The following is a 27677-nucleotide window of genomic DNA, read 5'->3' as shown; positions in this document are numbered from 1 at the left end:
ATTAGTAGTCTCTCTTGGATAAGAACGCTCTTTCAGCTAACCTCTCCCTCCCGGCCCTCCCCTTAAGAATATTTAGAGTATATGGGGGAGAAGAGTGTGAATGGGGTCTTTGGATCCATGTAGTGACCTTTGCTCTCTGTCTTCTGGTCTCTAAGCAATGTTCCTTGCTTGCCTGGTCTCTAGAAGTGAAAGTCTTGAGCTACTGGAACTCAGGGTTCATTCTTTTGGTATCATTCTCTGTCCAACTTGGTCTCTGACTTTGATGTTGCATGAGATGTGTGTGAAATCTAACTGTGATGGTAGCCTTCAGAGTCACCTGCTACCTAACATCCATTCCCACCCCAAGTTCCCAGACAAGGCTTGGAAAGCTAAAACTCTGGGCCTCCCACCACCTAACCCCACAGCACAACCAACATGATTTACTTGTTTCCTGGGGTGGTATAGGGTGGTCTTCAGGGCAACAGCTTTGAGCTCCAGACTAGAGGGAGTAGGGCCCTCAGTGTTACTTTCGTTTATTCAACATATCTCTTATTTGAGACAAAGCCTGGACTTCCAAAAATGTGGATACGTGCCTGATAGTTTTATTCTCTTCATTCCTGTCCTCCTTTTCTCCATTCTATACTAATCTAGTTTGAAAATGAGGGCCTTTCCCCCATATGTTCTTTCTTTATCTCAATTTCAACTCCCAGTAAAATCTTAATAGTGAGCAGATGTATTTTCTCTCCATCTTGGGAGACTTGTAGGCTAGCTACTAATATGCTGAAGGTGGGAGCAAGGGTAGAGGACTGTGTGTAGGAATCCAGAACTTTGTCTGCTTTGCCAGCTAATATCTTGTGCATATATGCTTAAACTGATCTTACTTAGATCTTTCTCTTTGCAATTATAGGGGCCAAAGGCAGGCTGTCCCAAGACGATTCTTAGACCAGCATGAAGAATCTCTAAGGGTAGAGGAAAATTATTCCTCCCCAACACATTCTATCTCTATCTATCTAATCTCCCTCCCTGCCTCCCTGCCTCCCCACATCCCATGTTACATTAGAATGGAACATCAGCCCAGGATATGTCTTCTTCTTTCAGACCTACAATCTTATGTCAAATGTATGATAATATTTGACTTTTGACTTAGGAATTTGAAAAAATGGAGATAAGGAAATGGCAATCATATGAGTGTGAAAAATATCTGAGAGATCCAGTTGGCACAACTTAGTAGATTTAGAGGGTGACAGAAAGTTTTCTGGCTTGGGAAAATGGGTAAATGGTGGTTCCACCAATCAAGAAAGCTAATTCAAGAAGGAAAGTAGCTTTTTAACATAAAACAAATTCATTTTGAACACTTTTGGTTTGAGGTGCTTCTGCATTGGATAGTAGCTGAACAAACCATTCACAGTCATTAATTTATGAATGTTGTTAAGTCTAGTTAGTGGACAATATTCCCAGGAAGAATTATTTTTTGAAATATATGATCCAATATTCATCTTTTATATTTTGTTTAGTGAACTATTTTCTACCAAATCGCCAGTGGAAATCAACAGCCCTTAGAGGATGGGCATTTTACTGGGTAAGGGAAAGAAGCCCGAGCTAATTTTGGAATTTATGTCACTGTGCCTTAGGAAGGCAGATTTGAAAAAAAAAGTTGGATTAAGAAAGAACTTTAGTGCTCTCCTCCCCCAACTTTCCTCCCATTTTACAGCTAAGGAGACTAAGGCCTACACAATGAGAAGATTTGAGTAGAAAGGAGAATGAGGGCATTGGCCACAGGGAACCGGGGTGAAGAAACAAAGCCTGAGAAGGTGAGAATGAATCCTCAAAAACTAAATAGAAAGAGTACCTTAAAGCAAGGCAGAATCACTTCATAATTTTGCCCAGGATAGATTATGTCTGATCCACCTAGAGAATGCCGGGAGACTATCCTCAGGTTGCCACATCACCAGGGAGGATGGCCGACTATTCAAAAGAAGCTATGTAAATATAAGTACTTTGCAAACTGTAATGTGCAGTTACAAGAGTTGTTAACATCAATCTCTATTTCTCAAAAAATTACAAAAAGCCAGCCCTGAGGACAAGGCCAATCCACAGAGAACAGGATATGAACAAACTAAAACACAATAACATACTGTTGAATATGTTTTCTATTTAAGGTATATAACTCATCTAAACTAAAAAAAAAAGGGCTGGTTGGGAACAAGGTGTGGTCAGAAGGGAAATAATCCATTGAGCCTCTATGACCTTTGCCACTTTTTTCCTCCACTTGTCCATGTATGAAAATGACTCAATCCTAACATGGGTGGCTAATTTTTAGAAGGGGCAACAGAGCCAGTTGAAAATTTAAGCGTAGTAACCATTGCTAATTGCCAGCCTCACACATCAGAAGCAAGAACAGATAGATACTCCTTTGTTCATTTCAATTTGATATGTGTGACTCAGTGGGGCACCAGAGAGTCTGTCTATTTCAAGATACATTCACTCTTTCCTTCTGCCACAGTGCTGGAAACTCCCGATGGGAGGATTACTCTTTTGGACATGAGATTTCAGCATTAGGCAGCCCCTTAGCCAATCCAGAGTGAAGTCCACTTCCCTCCTTTTATGACTGAGTAACATCCATAATCACGTGTAAAGTTGTGTCTGTGTTGGAGCTCCTATCTAGAAATCTGGACTCTGGGCTCAGTGCCTCATGCAACCTACATTTTTTCAAACTCCTAAGTCAAAAGCCAAATAATACCATGCATTTGACATAAGCCCATAGGTCTAGAAGAAGAGGACATGTCCTGTGCTGATGTTCCATTTTAATGTAATGTAAATGTTGCATGAAAGGAAATCACATTCTGTCGTTCACTATCAGATTAGCAGAAGTGAACTCAGAGGGGTGTATTTTTTACTGCTTTATAAAAATGTTAAAATTCAAAATCTCAGCCAAGCATGAAACAATAAAGAACAGTGACTGAGAGTACAAGGGGTCTGGAGTTAGCTTCTGGGGTCTGAATTGTGCTTCTGCCCCTTATTAGCGGTGCTGCCTCGGGCAAGTTACTTTCTGTACCTCAGTTTCCTCCTCTGTCAAATGAGGTTGAGAATAAGAGTACTTATCTCATAGGGTTGTTCTGAAAGTTTGTGAAATAATAAACATAAAGCCCCTAAAATAGTGCCTGGCACCTAAGTGTTCAATAAATGTTAGTTAAGATTATTCTTATAGAATTATTAGCAAAGAGACAAGCAGCCCATTTCCCTTTCCTATAGACATCTCTCCTTACCACGGGTCACTGTTTCAAAATCACACACAGCATGTCTATGCTACTGTGTATCCACAGTCCCACCAGCTCTCCTGTTACATCTTCTGTACCTGACTTGTAGTGTCCTGATCCCAACTAGTTGTTAAAGTAAAACAAAAAACAAAAAATGGCTATCCAAGCGAATTCTTACTTAAATATAAATGACCAAGTCATTCACTTTATGTGTTCTCTTCTGAGTGATACATCCCTTTAAAAAGAAATACTTGTTTGCTAGTGGTATGTTTACAAACATATAAAGATAAGCAAATATATAAAGATAAACTATAAGGGTACCAGAATATACCACCCCAAATAATGCCCCTTTGGTGTAGGATTGTTTTGAGTTAACGGCCATTGAGAACCAGCAGACTCAGGAAAAGCTCTAAAAAGAGGGCACACGTTTTCCTTTTGTAAAGAAAATTTCCCTCCCCCTTACCAGTTAGAGAAGGACTCTTAACAACTCTTATTAATGGAGAATGCACTCACTTAAATCTGCATAACAAACCTTACCAAACAACATGTTTACCATAGTTCTTCAGGTCATCTTTCCATAGCTTGTCTCCTCTGCCTGGGAGGGCAAAACCCCGTTTCTTTTGTTTAGCCTAAGATGGTATGCAAGCCCAAATTCTAATCACTTTTTTGGTGTTGATCATCACATGCGATATGCACATAAACTCCTGTTTGTTTTTCTTTTGTTAATCTGTCTTTGGCAAGTCTAATGTATAGGGTCCCAGCTGGAGAACCCAAGATGCCTAAAGGAAAAGATATTGGAAAAAAGTATGCAAACAGTAATTATTAGGATGGTAGGATTAATCTTTCTTTTAAGTTTCTTTAAGTATTACTCTTATAGTGAGGTTAATTAAGAACAAGAGCATGGCACTAATGCTCATTCTGATCAGAACATGAGTGGACTGTGGAAAAGGAAGACACATTTCTACCAGAGAGCACTGGGGCTCTTCCTGAGAGGTCTTTTTGTCTGACCTGTATCAAACTCTCCTAGGGAGACAGTGGACCAGGGGTGGCCCCTGGACCTGGCTTCCAGAGGGTTTGTTCAACCTGCTTTTATCCGGTCAGTGTTTCCTGTCTCTCTCTCTTCACCCCGCTTCAGAGAAAGTGTTTCCTGCTCTTAATGACTTCAATTTTAACTGCAGAAAGCTTAGGGGGTCTTTCCAGACCACTCTCGACTGGGTAGCTCCTGGAACATGACTAGATGCAAAACTGGGCATGGGGATCAAGGGGAAACATTACAGATGTTAGGCAGGCCAGTGGAAGGGCAGGGGCAGGGTCATCTGGCAGGAGATAAACACACTAAAGAACATGAATTGGATTAAAGTATAATTGGTGGTAGAGGTTAAAGTCTAAGGTACAAGTAGATGGGCTCTGACTAGACTAGAAAAGGAAGAGACAAGATTGCAGTGTACGATACATTAATAACAAGGCAAAAACATTTCCCGCTCACAGAATGCTGTGTGCTCCCCTGTATTTCCTCACTCCTTTAGAGTGACACAGGGCCATCTGACTAGTTCTAGTTCTGGTCAATGGTCTGGAAGGAGCAGTGATAGGCATCATCTCCTGGCTAAACCAACCCTTTAAGAGCTACTGTGTGACTCTCCAGCTTTCTCTACTCTGTTAGAGTGCACATAGGCTTTGTACTGAGATGGTAGAACTGCACGCTGGAAAACACTGGGCTCCCAGAGTCACTATAGGAGGGGAGATAACTGCAAAGGTGCCAATCCTGAATCAAATTTGGATAAACAAGAAAGTTTGGTTTTGTTCAGTGTGATGGACTGAAAGTTTCCAATTCCTCCAAAATTCATATGTTGAAATCCTAACTTCCCAGGTGATTGCATAGGAGATAGAGTTTTTGAGGGGTGATTAGATCATAAAGGTGGAACCCTAATGAATGGGATTAATGTCCTTACAAGAAAGCCTTCCTTGGAGAGATCCCTTGTGCTACCATAATGCAAGGTAATAGCAAGAAGGCCCCTATCAACATTCTCACCAGACACTGAATCTGTCAGCACCGTGATCTATCTTGGACTTCCCAGTCTCCAGAACAGTGAGAAAGAAATGTTTATTGTTTATAGGCTAGTCTATGGTATTTTAGTTATAGCAGCCTGAATGGATTAAGACATTCAGCCACTGAGTCTTGGGGGTTGAATTTTTTTCTACACCACAACCTAGCCTATCCTGACTGTTACAAAAAGCACTACAATCATAGTATTAGAGAAATTACAGATTATGTTACATGTAGCCCCAATCTGGAGAGGTTGAAGGGAGGAGAGCAAGACATGCTGACCAGTGTAGTATCATAATCATCATCAGTAAAGACAAAAAACAGCAGCACATGTCAGACACTCCTGGTAGGGGTCCTGGAGAGTCAAACCACATGAAAGCAAGAGGGAGATTAATGCTAAATCACTGCTGACTGTTGAGCTTCTTCAGCCACAGTAATCCTTCCACTGAGAGATTTAACCTGAAAGGCTAGACAAGGGTCAAGACAAGTAAAGAGACTGTGAGGAGTAAACGGTACATGTTTTTGCTAAAGGCTTTGATGTATCTAAGTTTAGAAAGTAGAGGCTTGTAAGAGAATGTAAAAATAAATGGCATTAAGGAGTTTAAGGAGAAAAGATGAATGGTATTAACATCATTACTCATATGCAAGAGCAGAAAACACATAAACAAAACACTAAAAACAATGCATATTGAAAACAAAAGCATGGCACTAATGCTCATTCTGATCAGAATGGGCGGGGGGGCGGTTGTCAAAGGAAGGCAATATAGTTGAATAGAAAGAAAAAAGATGACTGATACAATTTGGGTTGCACTGTGATCCTAAAGATCTTACCTGGGTCCGGGGAGTCTATGATTTCTGAGGACATAGTCTATGGTGCAGAGTATGGTAGTTAAGCTCTGGAGCAAGAGTAAGGTGGATTCACAGCCAGTTTCTGCCACTTAACTAGTTTTGTGGCCTTGGGTAAATTGTTTGATCTCCCTGTGCCTCAGTTTCCCCATGTGTAAAATCGGAATTGGAATTAGAATGCTGCATACAGTTGGTGTACCAGACTGTGAGGAGTCTCTCATGACTTCCATCCCCAATCAGCAAGAAAGGCAAGTTTCCCCTAAAATTCTCCTCCCTCCCTCAGAAGACTGAAGAAGTAGTTTCCCTATCCATATTCTAAAGCCAGAAGCAGACAGATGACCTATGAGTAGTTTTTGTGAAACAGAGGCAATTACCTTCACCAAATGATTCTGCTGTTTGATTTACAATTTGACTCTGGAGGCAAAGGTGAGAAGGTTCATAATTCATTCTTGATTATGGGCAGTGAAGATTCCCTGGGGGCTCATTCCCAGTTAGTGCTATGAATGTTCTCTCTTTGCCCTGCATCCCAAGATGCTTTTCTGTTTCTCACATGTGGGCATAATGCATTAGTTGCTCTGATTCCTTAAATCATTAATAACAGGACAGTCACCTGAATCAATTCTATTCTTTGCACTGTACAGCAAAGCTAGCTAGCTGTCTTGTTGGTCTCAAATTACTTCTTTGCACCCCATAGTGATGCCTCCACAGAAATGAGACCTAGGAATAAAGCCTTTTAAATAACAAAGAACCACACATGTGATTTAGACCCTAGGCTCTGGTGCTGCACGCATTGGCTTTAAGTCCTGGATCTACTTCTAGCTGTCTGAACAAGTTACTCACTATCTGTAAGCCTCAGTTTCCCCACCTAAAAAATGAGGATAATGTAGTATTTACTTCATTAAGTAGTTGTGCAGATTACTATAATAAAGCACTTTGTGTCTGGCACAGAGCAATCTTTTAATAAATGTTGGCTATTTTATTAATTTTTGTGTAACAAAGGAATGGTAATGACCACTCCTTTTAAAATACCTTTTAATATCTACAGATTACCTTTACATAGCTAATCCCCACTGTCTCTCCTTAGGCCTAGTATGTCTTCTGACCCCCAGGTAAGTGTCTTCAATTGATTACTGCATGCTTTCTCTCCTTATCACCCTCCTTCAGGTACAGCATTATACCAAGCTCATTTTCCTCTGGCTAGCTTCCTCTGGTCTTCCCTATCTCTCTTAATATCATTATTGTCTCAGTTTCTTAGGTATAAAATTCTGTCACATAGCTATTAAAAAAGAAACCCAAACAGCTGACATTTATTATTTACTATGTGCCAGACACCATGTTAAATTTTTGTTGGATTACTTTATATAATTCTCACAATGGTCTTATGATGCAGTGACTATTGTTACTTCCATTTAGCAAATAATAGAAACTGAGCCTTAGCAATGTTGAAGAACTTGTCCAAGGTCACATAACTAATAAGTGGCTAGGCCAAGAACCACCTCCACATCTTTTGAAAACAGCCCCATGCTCTTAAGCACTATCAATGCTGTCTCTTGTTAATCACATCTAATCAATTCCCAACTCTTGTCAATTTATCCTAGGAATTCTATTATAATCTTTCCTTTGACTACTTTAATCCTCGTACCTTGATTATTGATGATGTCAGCATCCTCCTAATGGGTCTCTGCTTCTAGCCTCTCCTGTGCAATGTACCCTCCAGATTACAGCTAGATTCTTCACTCTCTAAAACCTAGCTCTCCCCACGCAACAGTGTAATCTGGAATAAATTGCATCATCTCTGTAACTCTGTAAAGTGAGTGAATTAGACGGCCTTGAAAGTTTTTTTGAGTTCTAGAATTTAAAGATGTTTCTCATGTAAGTATCCTATTCCCAAAGCTTCATTGACTTTCCATAACTACAGTGGACGATCCCAGTGTCTTAAGACTAGCATTCAAAGCTTGTCACTAACCTGGTGGTCTTATCTTCCACTGTTCTGTTATAGCACTCTGTTGGGAGTGTCTAATCATTTTATTAGACACTTCTGCTTTTCCCTGCTTGCATCCTTGCTTTTGTTATTTTTCTGATCTCTCAACATCTACAGACTTACCTATGTACAATCTTCTTTCTGTGTATCCAGATCCTAACTCCTTTCTAAAATCTTCCCCTATGCTATCAAGGCAGCCCAGGAACCAGTCCTCTCACCACAACAGTTTATATCATTAGTGCAATTCATTAAATGTTGGGGGGTAAATATATTCAATTAGCACAGAGCTTTTTTTTTTTTTTAACCAAGGGGATGGTGTCTGAGGTAATGAATTCCCATTCTTGGAGGTTACGAGCAGAAACTCAGAAACTGACACTTCTTGCTAGGGTTTCTGGAGAGGGGATTGGTCTATATACTCATTAAGATTACTTTTAGTTTTAAATTCTTACTGTTTTCTGATTTGGTTTGCAGAAACATTTACCTGTGGAAACCTGGAAGGTTGTGTGTAGGGTTGAGAAAGGAAGGTTAGGGTGAGTCATATAATTAGGATAGTTTCCTGGAAGAGATGATACCTTCCTCATTTCTACTACCCACACTCCCTCTCCAGCATCTACCTGGGCAAGACCCTCCCGACCTACTAAAGCTTAAATCATCAATTTAAAATAACCTGGCTCTAGAACATGGTCTTGTAGAGTTTATCAATCAACAGCATTAGAATCATTGAACTCTCAGGCTCCATTCCAGACCTACTGACCCAGAATTTTTGTTTTAACAAATCCCCAGGTGATTCATTTGCACACAGAGGATTTAGAAGCACTAGCACAGTAGCCCTGTAGGGACCAAGGGGAGGCCACCCCAAGATGTGCCATTGTAACATGCAAGTTATTTTGAACTGAAAACCATCAAGTCCCAAAAGACCCAGGAAGATACTTTGATACTGTGACAGGGACCATGTAGTCAGAGCAGGGTGAGGGCTAGGGTGAGGGCCTCTGGAGGGGGCAGGGCAGGATATTTGCAGTCAGAGCAATGTAACTACATACAAGGAAACCCCCCTGCTAAAACTCTATGTTAAACATTGAGCTCTAGAATCATTCTTCAGTAAAATCAGTTAATGTTCCCCAGATAAAGAAGAGTAGTACGTGTTTTATTATGCTAACCATTTATAATCATGTGTAAGGTTCTCTTTAGCATACTAAAAGGCCTAGGCCTATGTGCTGTCTTTCTCCTTCAGATCTGATGAAGTGATTTTGCAAACTGAGCAACTTAGCATGCAGACCCAGCTGTAGATGGCATGGTAAAAGGCAGGAAGAATTCCATCTTAAAGATAAGATTGCATTTTAACACCCAGGAAGTTCAAGAGGCAAGATTCTTTAGCAAATAGACAATACCTCAGCCCACCTTGGGGGCTGGGTAGGCAGCCTTTTGATATGCTCCCAGACTAAGGCGCCGGCGTCCCAGAGAGAAATCAAAGCAGGAAATTCCTTACAGTTAAGTTAATTTTTAATGTTCAGGGACCACTTAACAAGTCCCCACCCCTAAGTTTTTTCATGTTCTCGAAAAATCCTCAACTGCCTATAAAACTCCCTAGACAACGCACCACTACGAACTCTCTTGTCCCCTCCTGGCGTGAGCCGGGAGCTCTGTCCCTTCACTTTATCTCTAAATAAAAGCCTGTACCTCGCTCTCCTACCTTGGCTGTTTGTAAAGCTCATTCTTCGACTCTGCAAACAAGAACCCCGGCATCAATACCATCCCTCACCCCACAATGTGCCAGAAGAATTTAGATGGAGGAGCTACTCCCGGAGGAGACCTGTCACCGCAGAGAGCTGTATTATAATGTGAGCCAGGTGTGGTAGACAGGGAGGGATGAGGCTAAGTCTGTTAAAATTCCTGTCTGTCTCGCTGTTTCTGTGTAGCCCATCAAATGTCTTGTTTATCAAACATTTACCCTCTTCATATTCCTGTGAATTACTTCCCTTTTCCTTTGAAGTCTCATACACCTACCCCTTCTCCCTGGTTCAGGAAAACAAATATACCCATTGTCCCTGTCTTTGGAACCCATGTCTATGGCTTCCCCGATATGTATGTAATTAAACTTTGTTTTTTTCTCCTGTTAATCTATCTCATGTCAATTTAATTCTTAGGCCAGCTAGAAGAACCTCAAGGGGTAAAAGAAGTTTCTTCTTCACCAACGGAACACACCCATGTCCTCTCCCCCATCCTTAACTCCTGGCAACCACTAATCTATTCTCTCTATATATAATTTTGTTATTTCAATAATGTTGTATAAATGTAATAATATAGCATGTAATTTTTTGCGATTGGCTTTTTTTCACTCAGCGTAATTCCCTTGGGATCTAGCGAAGTTGCTGTATATGTATCAGTTCTTTTCTTTTTTTATGTTGAGTAATCTTCCATGGTACGGAAGTACCATAGTTTAAGCATTCATCTGATGAACATTTGGATAATTTCCAGTTTTGGCTAGAAATAAAGCTAGCATGAATATTTGTGAACAAGTTTTTGTGTGAACAGAAGTCTTAATTTCTTAGGAATAAACACCCAACAGTGCAATTGCTGGGTCATGTTGAGGTAGAGCAGGGACATGGGACAAGCATCATGATTAATTTTTCCTGCCTATGATAAAAAAATGCCAAGATATAAATAGTATAGTAAGAACAGGAGGGACTCCATCTTAAGGCTAAGATTCCACTTTAAAAAGCAGGGAGTTAGGAGGTAATATTCCTAACATAGTTTATGGTATTTAGCCAGGAACCAACCCTATCTTGGGGCTGGGCAAACAGTCCTAAATAGTGTGCCCCACAGCTTGAGGGTCACCACTACCTTAGAGAAGAATAGAATCAATAAATTCTTTGTGTTAAGTTTCTCTTACAGAATATCTAGAGGACTGACTATGGATGGTGACATAATGTCTCTCACCAGAGTAGACATTGTGAGTCCACATGTCAAGTCTACGTCCCTCCCCCGACCATGCCTGGGCTCTTTGCCCCATTCTTGAAATCCTTAAAAGACACAAATCCTAAGCTTTAAGTGCTCTCCTCTTTGAGCCTGCCTGCACCCCTTTTTCTTCGAGAGTGTACTTTGCCTTAAGTAAAGACTTCTTGCTTCTCAACTTAACTGTGTTTTGTCTGTCTCTGTGTTCTCCCATGCCTCTTGAGAGGTTGGTAAGAGACCCCTTTTTCCAGTGGTAAGTGTTTTGTTACTTTGTTATTTCAATTTTCTAGACTTAAGCACAAGTCTTCACTTTCTCTGTTCTACTTCAGAAGGGCTACTAGGATTTCTGATTTGGGCTTTCAAGTACCATCACCTGTGTGACCCTAACAGGACTGTAGCTGTAGAATGATGCTCTTTAGTAGCCTGCCTGAAAAATCTCCTTTCTTTGCTTTGGGGACGTTCTCAGAACATCTCACTCCATCCAGTGCTCTGCAGCTCCCTCAAATTCTGGGGTTGTAGGGGCTTAGTTTTCATGCCATGCAGATTTAAGCAGACACTGGATGCCCTATGAGGAGCAAGAGTTCAATAGACTTTCCTTTCCTCCCTCTGCTCTTCCTTGCTCTCTACTGCCTGCAAAGCTGCTGCCATCCACTTCTACTCTTGTTTTAATGAATTCTTTCCTTGCCTATACACTCCTCTGACCAGTTTGTGAATTCTTTCTTGATCAGAGTCAGAATGTACCCCCAACTGGTTGAGGTTCCACTTAGTGTGCAGGGATAGACCTCCCCACACACAGCTGCCTGGCAACAATATGCTAAGCACATGTTTAGTTTTATAAGAAACTGCCAAAATCCCTGAGTGGGTGTATCGTTTTACATTCTCACCAGCAGTGTATGAGTGGATCTAGTTTTTCCACCTCCTCAACAGCATTTGGTATTGTCACTATTTTTTATTTTACCCATTAATGACCAGTGTGTAGAGATATTTCACTGTGGTTTTAATTTGCATTTTCCTAAAGCTAATGATGTTGAGCATCCTTTCATGTGTTTATTTGCCATCTGTATAGCCTCTCTGGTGAAATGTCTATTCTTGTCTTTGCTCGTTTTCTAGTTGGATTTTTTTTTGTAACTTGAGTTGTGAGAATTCTTTATGTATTCTAGATAAAAGGCTTATGTTGGATATATGGTTTCCAAATATTTTCTCTTACCGTGTAGCCTGTTTTTCAATTCTCTTCTCTGTGTCTTTCAAGGAGCAAAAAATTTTTATTTCAATAAAGTCCAATTTATCAACTTTAGTCTTTTATGGATTGTGCTTTTGGTTGCAAGCCTAAAAACTCTGCCTAGCTCTTGGTCCTTAGGATTTTTTTTTCTAAACGTTTTATGGTTTTACGTTTTATAGTTAAATCTGTTATCCATTTTGACTGAATTTTTATTTAAGGTAGGAGGTTTGGGTAGATTTTATTTTATTTTTTGCCTGTAAATGTCCAATTCCTCTAGCACCATTTGTAGAAAAGGCTCCTGACTTCCACTTCGTATCTTAGCCCCATTTAGTCCTCCTAACAGCAGTCAGAATGATTTTTTACGCGTGTCGGATATGCGGCTTCCCACATCCTCCCTAAAGACCTTTACTATCACTTGATTCACACAGTAATACTCGGCCCTCAGATAATCAGTGGACTTGCCCCCTCACTTCACCCCGGTCCATTTTATTGTCACTTCCTCACAGATTTTCCCAACCATACCTTTTAAAGTAGTTTACTTTTTCAATCTTTCCCCCTTGCTCTTTCTTAACAGCACTTACATGATGCGATACATTACATATTAATTTGCTCACTTGTTTGCCCCACTCCCACCGACCAGAAACTCCGAGAGAGCTTTCTTGCTACACCGCCAGGGTCTGGGCCAGTGCCTGGCACACAGGAGGTACTCAATAAATAATTTACTGCTTGACAAGCTGGAAAGACTGAGTAAATAAAGCGAGCGAGACGTGTCTACCCCTACGCGTTCGCTGAGACTTCATGCAAAGTGTGAGCGCCATCTCTCGGGAAGTCCATTTACTTGAGAACGAAGGAAGTAAGTCACAGAACCTCGGCGGGTGGGGTTGCGGGGAAGGTAGCCTGCCGGAAGAGCCTGAAAAAGTAGTGCCGGAATTTGAACAGTGGAAAGTTGCTTCCTGGAGTAACACCCGACTCAGGAGGAAGCGTGGGCGAGTGGTGTTCTGCCAAATGGGCCCTCCGGTAGCTGAGGGTGGCAGAAGTGTTCCGCGCGTGCGAGTGCCGGGAGCCACGTGGGGCCCAGGCTCGTTTCCGGTGCCGGCAGCAGCAGGCGGAGTTGAAGCTTAAGCCGCTGGAAGGGTGAGAGGGGTTCGGGGTTCCACAAGGAAAGGGTGGGTCCGGGGGAGGAGGGACGTGAAGACGTCAGATGAGTTTCTCTGAGATGGCGAGGGGGATCGGATGGGAAGGGAGGTGGGGGAGCGCCTGTGGATAGGTGCAAAACAGTCAGCGCAGGTCTCATGCCGCGTGGACTCGCCTTTGTCGGTGTCTACCCTTCCCATCAGGTCTCTACATCAGGGGTTGTGCCTTATTTGTCTCTGTTGAGTGTCGTGCTGGGCACAGAGCTGGCACTCAGCAAGCGTTTGCTGAATGAATGACAGGTGTGCGTGTCAGGGTGGGTGTGGAGGACATTTATAGGGACTATTCGTGGCTCTTTAGTCCCATTTATCCCCCCTGGGGAATCGATGCTTATCTCGATTTTCCATCGGGATTTCTCCACCAGTCCTTGGGCTTTGTCTCTTTTTCTTGGAGGTCAGGGCGATTATCATTTAAGACATCTTTGCTCTTGAGTGTTAGTCCCTGTGGCTAGGTACCAAAGACGGACATAGGAGGCAGCTGACCATGTATGCTGGCTGCAGACCAGTGGAGAGACACACACAAACGCAGAATTCAAATATGTTGTTAAGGTGCTATAAGAGGTTAACTTGCACAGGAGGATGCAAGGTGAGGGGTCCTCCTCCCTTTTCCTCTTGTGGAGACAGAGCAGGTCATAAGCCCAATCTTCTCTGTATAAAAGGAAGGGTCTGAAATAGACACTCGCTAGGCTGCCTTCCAGCGTGATGTGTCATATCAGATATTACTAATGGCTCTGGTTGTCCCGCAATCCACCATTTATTGGTCAGTCAGAATATTCATTACATCTTATGATGTAGCATAAATTGCATAGAATTGGGAAATACGGATATTAATCCTCATTCTGGTGCTCTGGATCTTTTTCCTCATTTGTAAAATGAAGAGGATTATAATGAAATAATCTCTAAAACCCCTTCAATTCTAATACCATGATTGTGGCAGTAGGTTAAATCGACTTTCATACTGCATTGTACCAGACATCACTTTCACATTATCCGTGTAGTTTCCAGCGTATGGGTAATTGAGAAAGATAATGTCTTTTTTTTTTTTTTTTTGCATCACCTACTTCTGCCACGGTATTGGGTACACAGTAGATGCTTAGTAGAAGCTTATTAAAGGAAATGGGATAGAAATTATAGCCCTTGCTTTTGGGCCCTTATTAGTTCATAGATGATGGATATTAGTTCATAGATGAGCAGCCTGAGGAGGAATTGTGTTTTGACTAGAGAGACTTGGAGTCATCACGACAGATTTATTTATTTATCACAAAAAAAGGATCTTTTTATTCCATGAAGATTTTTAAAAAAATTAAAGTATAGTTGATATACAATACATTAGTTTCAGGTGTAAGTGATTTGACAGTTATATGTACATTATGAAAGACTTCACAGGTTTATGCCAGCTTTCTGGGATAATCTGCTTGAGAAGGATAATGATGTAGGCAGGATTCTCAGTGCTGTTTTTCGTCCTGCTACCTGACTGTCCCCAGGACCATGGCCAACAGTGAGCGCACCTTTATTGCCATCAAGCCTGATGGGGTCCAGCGCAGCCTTGTGGGAGCGATCATCAGGCGTTTTGAGCAGAAGGGATTCCGCCTTGTTGCTATGAAATTGATGCACGTAAGTTGACTTAAGTCTTCCTACTTGTTTTCATATTACAGGGGAATGCAGTGGGTTGGCCTCTATGTTTCTCCTCTCCCCTTTTTCAGACTTCTTCATGCAGGTGAACACAAATGCCCTGAAACCTGGAAGCTCCTTGGTTGGTCTAGCATTGTGGCAGAGTCTTGGAACAAATAAGTTATTTAGGACTTTCAAAAATAGTCTCCCTTTTCCCTGAGTAATGTAGAGTTACTCACATATTAATTACAGCACTGTGATTTCTGACTCAAAGCCCTGGGAATGTTTGAACTCTTGGTCTTGAGCTTCCTGAGCAAATAATTTCCTGCCACCTCCACTATGAGGCAGGTTTTTTTCAGCAAAGAGCTCATTCATCATTATTTACCATCCCTTTACTGTCTAGGATATTTTGGGCACCACTGAGACGTGTGGGGGGAAAAATGTCATTTTGCTCTTTGGGGGCCCACTTGAAACAGCAGAGAGCAGACACACTTTCAAGACACCTACAAAGTGATATTTTTAAAAATGCAAGGATCAGCTGGCCAAGAGCCCTTCTTCAAACAGACCTGGGAAATGAGAATTCAAATTCTCAAAGTCAGTAAATTAGCGGAAAATCTTTTTTTCCTGTTGAAAGAGTTAACTTTGGACTCTCCTGGTGCATTTTAAATTTAGTTTGATTTGCAATTTAGCTCCTATGTGATGTTTTAGAAAAAATCCTTTAATACAAAAAGACATAGAGTGATATTAACAGTGATGGGAGAACGTGATAGAATGGTTAGAGCCAGGTGTTGGACAAACAATGCTTTCCAGAGACTTTGTATATTAAATTGGGTTTTAAAGGCAAAGTAAAGGGAAAGACTAGTTGACTAGGCATCTACTATGTGCTGGGCACATGTGTTTTCTCATCTAGCTCTCATGACAACCCAGAAAGGTACTTAATCCTGTTCCTGTGGTTGTCCCTGACGAGGACTCTGAGGCTTAGAGAGATTAAGTAATGTGCCTGAAGGCACACAGTCAGGCAGCTGGGATTTTCACCCTAAGTGTGTACATTTTTGCCTTTCCACTGAGTTCCTATTAAGGATGTGGGCTTGGTGAAGAATGGGAGGAGGGATAGCAGCCATGAGGCTACAGGGTTATTTAACTCTGGTGTGGAGGAGAGAGGTGAGGGGAAAGCTTGAGGTCTGTGATCTGTTTTGCAGATTAAAGATAATCAGAACCCATTAATAGGGTGAAGAGGGTTCTGGTAAGGGAAAGTCCAGTCAGTGTGTTAGGAGACTACTTCTCCATGTTTTCCATTTGGATTGAAAGAAATGGGGTGAGGGTGGATTGCTAACCTGGAGTGATCACATGGCTTGTAGTCTTACTTTGGGAAGTGACAGTCAACCTGGGGCCAAAGGATAAGATGTTCTAGGTGTGCTTTTTGGCAGCAGATCTCCCCCCTTATGTGTATTACTGAAGTGTGCAATATGCTTATACAGTGCAGTACTACAGAAGTGGTAAAAACAAAGCGTCCTTGTTAGACCTGCACCAAGGGTGTTGCAGTGGCATAGGACACAGCTGAGGGAGTTAGAATTGCTAAGCAGGCAGTTTGCTCTAGCTCATTTGACTTGTTGCCATATGCCAGCCTTGCAACAGGAAAGATTCTAACTCATTCTCAGCAAAATTATTTATTGCTAGATGTAATGTACTTTTGGGTGGTTTGTAAATGCCTGTGGGAAATCACATGGTCACCACACTGAACCTTTACCTTCTGACCAAATGTGAAGGCCCTGGGAATGCCCTGGTTCAGTGTGCTTATCATGGAATGACAAGACCACCTCTTTCACTTCCCTCTAACATTTTAGATGAGGCTTGCTCTGGGAATGGAAATTCATTGTGTTGTTAGTTTCCCTGTCTAGGTCCAGTCCTAATGTTCTATGGTTTTACTCTGCTCAGCCAAAGCCAATAGGGGGGAAATTGGTACAAAGCTGAAGCTCTTTTAAGTGCCTGTCACTGCTCCCTCCTGGCAGTGTTGAGAATGAATTGGGTTATTACAGAATCAGTAAGCTAAGAGCTCACGTTTTAAACAGCAGGATGGGTGAGTGGGAAATAATGAGATTGCTGGTTCTTAGATAGTTTTGGGACCAATTCTCATTCTCTGTCCCATCGAATAGGCTTCTGAAGACCTCCTGAAGCAACACTACATTGACCTGAAGGACCGTCCATTCTTTTCCGGCCTGGTGAAATACATGCACTCAGGGCCAGTGGTTGCCATGGTGAGTGTGTATGTGTGGGATGTTGATGTGAATGACTCCCCAAGGTGAGTGCTGTGGTTCCTGCCTCTGCTGCTAGTCCTCACCAATGCAGAGGAACCTGGGGCTGTGAGGATTGGACAGTTAGGATCTGACTTGGGGCTCTGACCAGCCAAAGACAAGGTAAATTTTTCTGCTGAAGATTGATAGCTGGGAGAAACTGGGAGAGGTCTCCTGACTGGAAGCTTCTGGAGGGCAGGGAGATTGTCACTGGCTTACTGCAATAATTCTCCAAATATAGAGTGGTTGTCATCATTGTGCCAGGCTCTTTTCTGGACATTGGGGATATAGTCATGAATTAGACAAAATAGGTACCTGCTTTCATCGTAGCTTTCCTTGCCTACACATCTTGAAAGGGGAAAATGGGCAGAACATAAAGAAACCAAACTATATATATATATATATCAGTTAATGCTTAGTGATATACCCAGAAATGAAATAGAATGGTATAATAGCAAGTGGCCACTTTGGTTTGGGTGGTCAAGGAACATGATTTTCAAGCTGAGATCTGAATGAGAACAAGGAGCCAGCTATGCACAAAATCACAATGAAGAGTATTATCAACCAAGAAAATCACATGTGCAAAGGACCCAGAGTGAGGACTTTTTGAAGTACAGGAAGAAGGTTGGAGTGTATGAAGCCTAGTGGGTAAAAGAGAAGGTTGCTGGAGATGAGTTCAGAGGCTTGGGGAGGGGCCAGATCAGGTAGGGCTGTGTTGGCCCTGTACTTCTTGAGTGCTGAGAAGCTATGGAAGGTCTTACACTGGGCATTTTCAAAGGGCCACTCTGGCTTCGGTGTCAAGAATGGATTGTAGAAAGCACAAGTCGGGGCAGAGAGACCGGTATTCCCAGTATTTATTCAGGGAATGAATATTATCATATACCCCCTGAAGAGGGCCTTTTTTTCCCTGAATTCTTTGTTTTCAGATTTTCTTCTGAGATTAGTTTTCTTCCTTGACCATGTTTTCTTTTGTCCTTGGAGGTCTGGGAAGGGCTGAACGTTGTGAAGACAGGCCGAGTGATGCTCGGAGAGACCAATCCTGCGGACTCCAAGCCTGGGACCATCCGTGGGGACTTTTGCATCCAAGTTGGCAGGTGGGAGTTGGTGCTTTTTACCCTTTTCGAAAATCTGAGTTAGGTGCCACAAGAATTTGGGTTCTGGAGGCTGGGGATGGACACGATACCCTATGAAGATCAATTTAAAAATCAGAGTTCATTGTTTTTCTCCCTCTTTGGTCACTAAAATTGTGGTTTTGCCTCTCTTGGGAGGGTAGAACCTGGTCCAACACACTTTGCTGGCAGAGTTCTTGCTGGTCTCACTGCTTGTATCACTACTACTAGGAGGGCTGGCCGTGGGCAGGGTGTTCTTCAGCCATACATTCACGGCAGGCATAGGTGTTCTCTTTTGTCACAGACTGATGTGTGTGGAGCTTTGTTTTTTTCTGCTGCAGTGGCTCTCTGGCATAGGAACCATGGGTGCTTCTCAGAGGGCAGTTGAATCCTAGTCTTGGTAATGGGGTCGTCTCTTTCCCCTTCCAGGAACATTATCCATGGCAGTGATTCTGTGGAGAGTGCGGAGAAGGAGATTGGCTTGTGGTTTCGCCCCGAGGAGCTGGTAGATTACAGGAGCTGTGCGCAGAGCTGGATCTACGAGTGACACGGAGGCATCCCACCGTACATTTCCCGCTCCCTGTCCTCCATCCCAGGGACAGGGAGGGACAGGGACAGGATACAGCAAGTCTAGTTATTTCTGAGAACTTCCTCATAACCTGGAGGGCAACTTTTGGAGCTGTGAGTGCTCCCTGTACAGTGTTATGTGCTACCATCAGATTAAAATGTTTCATCGCAACATAGGATTCATCGAGTTGGTTACTTTGTGTATTTTTTTCTTTTTCATATACTCTGATAACCTGAGGTAATAGAGAGTGTAAATATTTTATGTTTTTATTGGCTTGAGGGGTCACACACACACACACACACACACACACACCTTTGCCTGTCCCTCTCTTCTCCCCTGCGTCCCATCCACTCGTGGCACTGAGCCAGTCAGCAGGCATCTATCAAGTATATGCTAGGTTGCCAAGACTGCACTGGCACAGCGGCTTCATGGGTAATAAAAGGTATTCTTCTGGCTCTTGAGAAGTTCTCAGGGACTCAGTGGGTGGGAGAGTGGGAGAAGTAGTAATTATCCCAAAATAGAAAAGCTATGTGGATGATGGGCCTGGGTCCTAGGGGTTTCAAAAGAAGCAAGAGAAATCTTGTAAGTAGCTTTAATTTGTTAGGATATTGATTCGGTTGCTTTAACAAACACGAGATGAAAATTTACTCTTATTTAATAAAAGTTCAAGCTGGAGATCTAACATACACTACAGTGACTATAGTTAACAAAAGTGTATTCTATACTTGAAATTGGCAAAATGTAGAGATAAGTGTTGATAACTCCACCTCCACTGCCAAAAAAAGAAAAGTTGTGAACTATGTGAAGTGATAGACTCGTTAATTAGCTTGATTTGGTGATCTTTTCCCAATATACATGCTTATCAAAATCAAGTTCTAAACCTAGTACAAGCAAATTTTATTTGTCAATTATAATCCTCAGTACTGAAAAAAACAGTCAAAGCAGGAAAGTAAGGGTCGTGATGGTGGTAAGGCTCGGATCCTTGTGGTTGTTCAGGGAATCAGTTCCTTCTAACCAATCCAAGATGGATCGCCACTCCTTTGTCCACCTTCTGGCATTCTGGGAAGGGAGTTGGAAGGTGATCCCTTCCTCTTAAGGGTACAACCCTGAAGTTACGTCCTTCAGGTCCCTCCACTTCTCAGTGGCCAGAACTTAGGCATGTAGTTCTATTTGGCTGCAAGAGAAACTAGAAAATGTTATCTATGGGCAAACTTGTGCCCAGATAGGAGAAGGGAGAAAGTTTGAACTGGTATTGGAGGACGATTGTTGGTTTTTGCCACAAACTTTGGGTTTTCTTTCTTGGTATTTTTCCCTGTTCACCTGGCTTTGGTAGAGGCAATAGAAGGGAAAGGACTTCCTCAGGAGGAGGTGGCGAGGAGAGTTGAGATGGGGCTGCCATTTGTTTTCAGCTTTATTGAGGTATCCTAAACAAAACTGTAAGACACTTAATGTGTACAACATGATGATTTGATGTACATATACATCGTGGAAGGTTCTCTGCACTGGAGGAAGTATCTTTTTTGGGGGCAGCTGAAAACTGAATGCATTTTTTTCACACAAAGCGTGGCCTGTTTGTTTTAGGGGGTAGAGTATCAGGACTTCGGGGGAATGAATATGTGTGTAGTGAGGCAGGAGGGTTATACCTTCCCCAGGGAAGGGCAGCGTTCCCAGGAAGGAAAGGAGAGGTGAAAGGTGGTAGACTGCACCACAAGGAGGGGTTAGTGACTGGACCAGGGGCAGACAACCCTCCAGAGAAAGGGGCAGTGAAACTGCCAGAATTTTAGAGTGACATTTGGTAATTCTATAAAGGAAGCCCAAATAAGAGGGTGCTTCAGCTTGAGGCCAAAAGGAACATTCTGTGTCCCCGATCCAGAATGAGCACTGGATTAATGCTCTGTAATTGGAATTTTGGAAAGGCCAACGAGGTGCAATAGAGGGCTGGATTATCATCAAGCAGGTTTCACTGCAGTACTAGGGACACTAGGGTGATGATGCATGATTCCCTTGGTCGGTTCACCTTCTGAGGAGAGGTGGACACTTGCTCTGACCATTTGAGCATAAGCACGGCTGGGCAGGTCTCAGTGCTGAGAGGAGGAGTTCACTGACTCCCCTATGGAGAGGGGCGCCAGCAAAGGGTGGGGAGAGGAGGTGGGAATTGTCTGCAAACAGAAGACACCTGATCTCCAGGAGATTCTAGAATTTTGTCAAGGCTGTGTCTCTGGCTGAACTGGATAAACTGCACAATTGTGCATCTCAGGGTGGGAACAGGGCAGCTAATTGGAGCTGGAAAGGTAGAGCAGTGGGGAGACAGGCAGGAGCGCATAGGGCACACCGCAGAAGCACGGGTGTCTTGCCAAGGCATGGAATGGCAGGGCCCTGTCATCAAAGCAGGACAGTCAGATGGCTGTGTTTGGAGAGGGCGCTGGGGAAGCTCCGTGCGGGAAGAGGTAAGGTTGAGGCGTTGGAAAGTTGCCAGTTTGGATGAGGGCGTTGGAGGGCTTGAATAAGGTCTCAAACAGAGGGAAGCGAAAACTGGATTTCGCAGGCAGGAAGGATAAGGACTTGTGGGTGCAGGAGAGGGAGGAAAGAAAGCTTAACTCTGCACTCTGGTGGATGGTGAAAGCAGATGTGCGGCGGCGATGAGGAGCAGCAGCAGGTTTCCCTCCGTGTGTGTGCGATAGGGTGCTGCAGAGCGGAGCTGAACTGGGAGGTGCGTAGCTCTACTCGTGGCACAACCAGGCGGTCAAGGAGCCGCTTCCTGCCCAAGGAGCCCCCACTCGCTTCCTCCGCGGGCCGGGGCGTGGACAGAGTCCCCGGGCTGCGTCCGGCCTCGCGGGTTGGGCGCCCGGCGCCCCGGGGTGTGGTCACCGCGCGCCCCTCCTCCACGGGTGTCTCCGGCTCCGGCCCCGCCGCGCAGCTCCGCCGCCGCCCGCCCGCCAGCTTCCCGGTAAGGCGCCGGGCGCCTCCCCCTGCTCCGCCTCGGGCCCCCGCACCGGCCCGGCCCCGTCCGCACGCGCCCCACGCGGTCCGCAGGCCCAGCGCTGCCCCGTGACTCCTGCCTCGTCCCCTCTGCGGGCATTTGGGCACTGCCGACGGGCGGCGGCGCCCGGGAAGCCACGTGTCCCCGCGGGGCGGCGCGCGGTGAGGGCCGGCGAGTCTCGGGGTGGGGAGGCGCGGGTGCGGCCGGCGGGCGCCCCCGTGGGCTCCGGGCGGCGGTCGGGGACCAGCGCGGCTTGTGTACGCGCGCCAGCCGGGCGCTGACCGGCCCTCCCACCCGCAGGACCGCGGCCCGCATGGAGCGCACCTTCATCGCCATCAAGCCGGACGGCGTGCAGCGCTGCCTGGTGGGGGAGATCATCAAGCGCTTCGAGCAGAAGGGATTCCGCCTCGTGGCCATGAAGTTCCTTCGGGTAACGCGTGACCTGCCCCCTTCCGCCGCAGCAGCACGGTCCGCGGGGATTTTCCGGCCCGGCAGCCGCTCGTCCTCGGGTCTTTAACGACTCGGAGCCCTGCTTTGCTATTTCGTCCCTGCGCGAACCCCTTTGCCCTGTGCCTTCTCCCCGGTGCGCTCTGGCCCGCTGACCCTTTCCTTGCCCGGAGGACAGACGTCCTTGGGAAGGTTAAGCGGAGGTAACGTGACTCCTGCCCCGGGGCTGGCCTCCTGCCCGCGGCTGCGTGGGACCGAGGGCTGCCACCTGCCCGGCCGTCGCCGCGGGGCAGCAGGGAATGAAGGACATCCGCCCTCCAGCCCTCTGCCCCGGTCCTCGCGGCTTCTGCACAGGCCCGAAACGAAGGCTTGGAATCCTTTAGTGCTCAGCTTGCAGCTCTGAGATGATTGAGGTTTCAGTGAGGGGTCCCTTCCTCTGCAGTTCTCTGCAGACTCCCTTTGGAGGCCAGTTAACAGTATTTTCCACGTAGTATTTGCGGCACAGATCTGGACCTCAAGTAATAAATAACTACTGAAACTTAACCGATTCATCAGTGAGAAGGACAACGTTCTCGGTTAACATCAGAAATGTTTAAAAGGGCGTTGTAAATGGGCGAGAGGACTTTGATGTGACCTCTATGGCGTATTTCTTTCACTTGCAGCCAACGCTATCTAAATCTAGATCCTCAAACCATCTGCTTATTAGGATTATAGCACCCACAACATCATTGTTATTAAGAAGGTGTCTTCATGATCAGAACAATCTTTTTGCTAAAATAACATCAGTTTCATGGTTTGGATTTTTTTTAAATATACACCTTATGAATATGGGCTAAAATAGGTAACCTGACTGTCAGAGAACCTGCCATGTTAATGTGGGTCCCGAGGATGGGATGGAGCCATATTTGAGTCTTTGCAGTTTACTTCCTAACTGGTACCTCCTCTTCAATGCCAGGCCTCTGAGGAACTCCTGCGGCAGCACTACATGGACCTGAAAGACCGCCCATTCTTCCCTGGGCTGGTGAAGTACATGAACTCAGGGCCCGTTGTGGCCATGGTAAGTGCTTGCTGGGAATAAGGGGGAACCAAGGCCAATAAGGGCTGATCTGTAACAAGGCTTGCTCAATGCCTGTATATCCCTTTCTTAGACATCCTCCCATCTCCAAATTCTGTGATTTACAAATGGAACATGCCAGTAACAGACAGAGAAACACACATCACAGAGAAACTAGGAGCTTGCGGGGAAAAAGAGAGGGGAATCTGGCCTTTGTAATTGTGTGCTAGAAGTGAAGCAGTCTGTTTCTTTCTGTGGCATTGATGTCCAGTTGGGAATGAAGAGAAGTAGAGGGTACTTTAGAAAGGCACTGAAATTGGTGCGAAAGTAGACCTATTTCTTGTTTCCTGGGGATGACCTGTTCTTTTGCCCTTCCCTGGAATACACTTTCTGCTTTCACATCAGTCTTCGCCATTTCCTGTGCTAACAGCCATCTGGGATGCTCTTCCCAATGATCTTATTCCAGTTTGATCTCTCTCCTCTACCCTTTCATCACTATTTCTTTGTGTTTGTGGCTGCATAAAGATTCTCTGGTCTTGTTAGTTCACAGGTTCAACCAGTAGACTTTTTCTCTGTCTCCTTGCAATGCATGGGATGGAGTATGGAGTATTTTATATAGGCCCTTACTGTCTGCTGGGGTTAGCTGATAATCATGTCACTGGTTGGATAGATGTGTGCTATTCAATAGGGCTAAATGTTTGTTCCTAATGGTAGATGTAACACAATTCCTTTTCCCTCCTGTCAAGGTCTGGGAGGGGCTTAATGTAGTGAAGACTGGGCGAGTGATGCTTGGGGAGACCAATCCAGCAGATTCTCAGCCTGGCACCATTCGTGGGGACTTCTGCATTCAAGTTGGCAGGTAAGTCGCTGATGACTTTTCCTCTATGCCACTTAAATGGGGGCCTAAAACATTTTTGGTGTATCCCAATTTTGGAAACATTTGAACTTTAAAAATAGGTGGTAATTACCATTGGATGAAAAATTTCTTACATAGTCACTTCACTAGGCCACTTAAAATTTTAACCAAGACATTGCACAAGGGAGCTGCATGTGGTAGGTCCTGCGTGACACAGCAGAAAGCTTGGAGCACAGGGAAAGGAAGGGCTCCAGCCACTGTTCTGCTCTTTGTGGCACTGTGTCCGCGGGTGTGGCACTTAATCTTTTGGTCCCTTCACCTGTACAAAATCTATACAAGAACTTGAGTTCTAAGTTTCAAATGGAATAAAGGGTTTGTTAATAAGTATGAATGTTTTGGTTGGGTTTTGAAAATTGGTTGTTGTAAGAAAATGCAGCAGCGAAAGTGGCTCTTGATGAATATTTCACATCTAGTTTGGGTTTTGGTCTGGCTAGTCCTGTATTTTTCAAAGTTTGAGGATTGTTTTATTGCATAGCAATCTTGGGCTACAAGACTGTATTGAAAACTTGGAAGAAGAAAGGTGAACCAAAGGATGCTGTTGGTCAAATTCTTTTACAGTTTAATGGTTGTTTTTCAGAGGAAATACTTTGGGGGTTCCTCTCCAGCTGCAGGTAGCAGTTGGGTTGAAAAGGTCTGCAATGTCTGTCTTTTGCTTTATCTATTAAACAGAAAATGTGGTAACTAGAATTGTTCTCTTTCTTAGGAACATCATTCATGGCAGTGATTCAGTAAAAAGTGCTGAGAAAGAAATCAGCCTGTGGTTTAAGCCTGAAGAATTGGTTGACTACAAGTCTTGTTCTTTTGATTGGATCTATGAATAAGAGGTGGACAAGGCATCAGTCTCCTTTGGCTCCACTTGATGTGTCCTTGGACACAGCTCTTCATTCCACTGATTTGGAAGCAATAGTATCGATCTTTTCTAAAGCATATTTACCAATAAAGCCTTTGGAAACTGGCTGCGGCCTCCTGTGCTTACTTGATACTAAGCTGGAAGAAGTGACTTGGTTCCCTGATTGTCAGAGCATCATCCAGAATTGACTAATCCTGCTTTTTATGGAAGAATGATCTGATCCTTCTCCATAGCTGGGTATACTTCCAGATGCTAGGAAGGAAAGTAGTGAGGCTGAAAAGGACAAGTGTGGCACTGGTTGTTTATCTAAGGAAACTGATAAGGAAATAGTATAATATCCCAACCACTTTAGTGATTGTACAATTTGTTGAAACTTCAGATAGAGTAAAACAGATTAATCAAGTCATCCAGATTTACATCTTTGTAGACTGCAAATTGGGCAAATTTTACTATGAGGAAATGGAAGCCTAAAGACATGTAAAATGAGAATACCACTGCAATGCAGCATTAAATGAAATAATGTGTACAAAGCAGTTAACCTAGTGCCTGGCCCATAGCTGGGACACAAGTAGTCCCCACAACCATACTCCCCTCTTCATTACTCTTTCCTGGCATATCAATCATGCCTGTTCCTGGGCTAGAAGCAGTGACTAGTTACAAAATTAATACTGCCTGTTTTTAAGGTTACTTTTGCTGAATTGGCACAGTTGTAAAATAATGCCAGATAACACCTCTCAATTTGAATATCACTATCACCTGAAGTCTGGCTTAAAAAGTGGAGATTACAGAAATACATGGTTTATGAATAGCTATTTTCTGTTAGGAAACAGTTCTATATGCCACTTTCATATAAAAGACTGCATTTTAAAAATACATACTGCTCTAAGACATTGACATAAACACGACAGCTTGATACAAGTGTCAGATTCTAGTTTCAACAACTGACAAATTTTAACATTCTAAATTATTTTTCAATTTCAAATTTAATCTATGTTTATGTATGCTATATACTTTCACAACATGAAGTTTGACTATTAAAATTAGATACTGGGGTAGGCCTGAGGATCTGACTGAATTGGGACCCCTCTCCCCATCCCTCTGCTTGCCCAACCCTGGGATCCCTATGCACACTGGCTGAGGTACTTGGATTAGCAGCAGTTCAGTTAGGGTTCGTTCTATGCCAGGGCTGTTCCAAGAACTCTACATACACGAATTCATTTAATCTTCACAACTCTTAGGAGGCTAGTACTGGTATACCATTTTATAACTGAGGAAACTGAGCCAAATTATGAAACAAGTAGTCAGGTTCCAAGGCAAGTAACTGGCTTCAGACTCCATGCTCTTAGCCACTATGATTTACCGCCTTTATATATTTTCTCAAGTGACACAAGAAAGTTGAGTTTGGAGGTTAAGTGAAACCAGATTTGATGTGGTGAGAGCTGAGATTAAGGGCATGGACGTTAGGACTTAATTTGGTGGAAGTGAGTTAGCAAGGGCAGACTAGGGTGAAGATGTAGACACACTGCCTTGGAAGTAAGGTGGGGTTTTGGATCTGATCCTATGCCAGCTATATGTGTGGTAGCAGGCAGCTCATTTGGAACCTTTTATACTTTCAATAAAGCTTTTTTGCTGAACATGCAAGTACTTGCTAGCAATAGCCAAGCCCTATTTTGGCCTGCTTGTAAAGCTTGGATTTCTTAAAAAGCCAAAAAGGGTTACCCTAGCCTCAGTAAGAGTCTGTAGAAGGAAATGGGTTTGCTGTTCTATTTCACAAGGCTGGATAAACAACACAGGGCTAAAATGTTAACTTGTTTCCATGAAAGACTTGCCACTCTTAAAACTTTCTGGGCGTAAAGCGCACTAGGAAACTAATTTACCAAGAGGCATGTAATGGCTTAAATAATATATATATAGTTGACTCTTGAGCAACATGGATTTGAACTGCACAGGTCCACTTATACATGGGTTTTTTTCAATATATTGGAAAATTTTTGGATAGTTGTGACAATTTGAGATTTTTTCTGTAGCCTCATTTTTAATAATACAGTGTATAATATGTATCAACATAAACTATGTGTTAATCAACTTATGTTACTGCTAAGGCTTTCAGTCAACAGGCTATTACAGTGGTTAAGTTTTTTGGGGGTCAAAATTGTGGATTTTCAACTGTGTGTGGCTTGGTGCTTATCCCTGCATTTTTCATGGATCAGCTGTGCTATCAAAGTTCATGGGAGCCAACCTAGGAATTCCAATTTACTAGCGCAACCATTCAATCCATTTAATGTAAAAAGCAGGGCAGAAATTAGGTTCTACTTTTTCTTGGAATGCGTTAATATTTTTAAGTGTGATGAAATTGACCCCTGAAGAGACCCAATCCATCTTC

General features: G+C 43.6%; 2 protein-coding genes across 3 annotated transcripts in view; both read left to right on the top strand.

Moving 5' to 3' along the window:
• The window catches only part of LOC118909354 (nucleoside diphosphate kinase B), a 181318-nt gene extending 155918 nt beyond the window's left edge, over positions 1-25400 (top strand). Inside the window, exons 2-6 of one of the 2 annotated variants that reach the window (XM_057501342.1) lie at positions 21943-21994; positions 22328-22457; positions 23430-23531; positions 24275-24387; positions 25148-25400. In XM_057501342.1, coding sequence (XP_057357325.1) covers positions 22341-22457; positions 23430-23531; positions 24275-24387; positions 25148-25265 — 450 coding nt within the window. In that variant the 5' untranslated portion in view covers positions 21943-21994; positions 22328-22340 and the 3' untranslated portion in view covers positions 25266-25400. Of the gene's footprint in view, positions 1-21942; positions 21995-22014; positions 22189-22327; positions 22458-23429; positions 23532-24274; positions 24388-25147 lie in introns of those variants that run through there. The other variant, XM_036879754.2, reaches the window with a different exon arrangement.
• NME1 (NME/NM23 nucleoside diphosphate kinase 1) lies at positions 13256-19225 on the top strand. Its single transcript, XM_036879752.2, has 5 exons — positions 13256-13412; positions 14953-15082; positions 17233-17334; positions 18352-18464; positions 18909-19225. Exons 2-5 carry the CDS (start codon positions 14957-14959, stop codon positions 19024-19026), a joined length of 459 nt encoding a protein of 152 aa, XP_036735647.1. The 5' UTR covers positions 13256-13412; positions 14953-14956; the 3' UTR covers positions 19027-19225.
• Positions 25401-27677: the final 2277 nt, after the last annotated feature.

This window comes from Manis pentadactyla, chromosome 4 (assembly GCF_030020395.1).
Source record: "Manis pentadactyla isolate mManPen7 chromosome 4, mManPen7.hap1, whole genome shotgun sequence".
NCBI classification, from domain to species: domain Eukaryota; kingdom Metazoa; phylum Chordata; class Mammalia; order Pholidota; family Manidae; genus Manis; species Manis pentadactyla.
The sequence above is the reverse complement of the archived record's forward strand: the minus strand, read 5'-3'. Positions and strand labels throughout refer to the sequence as shown.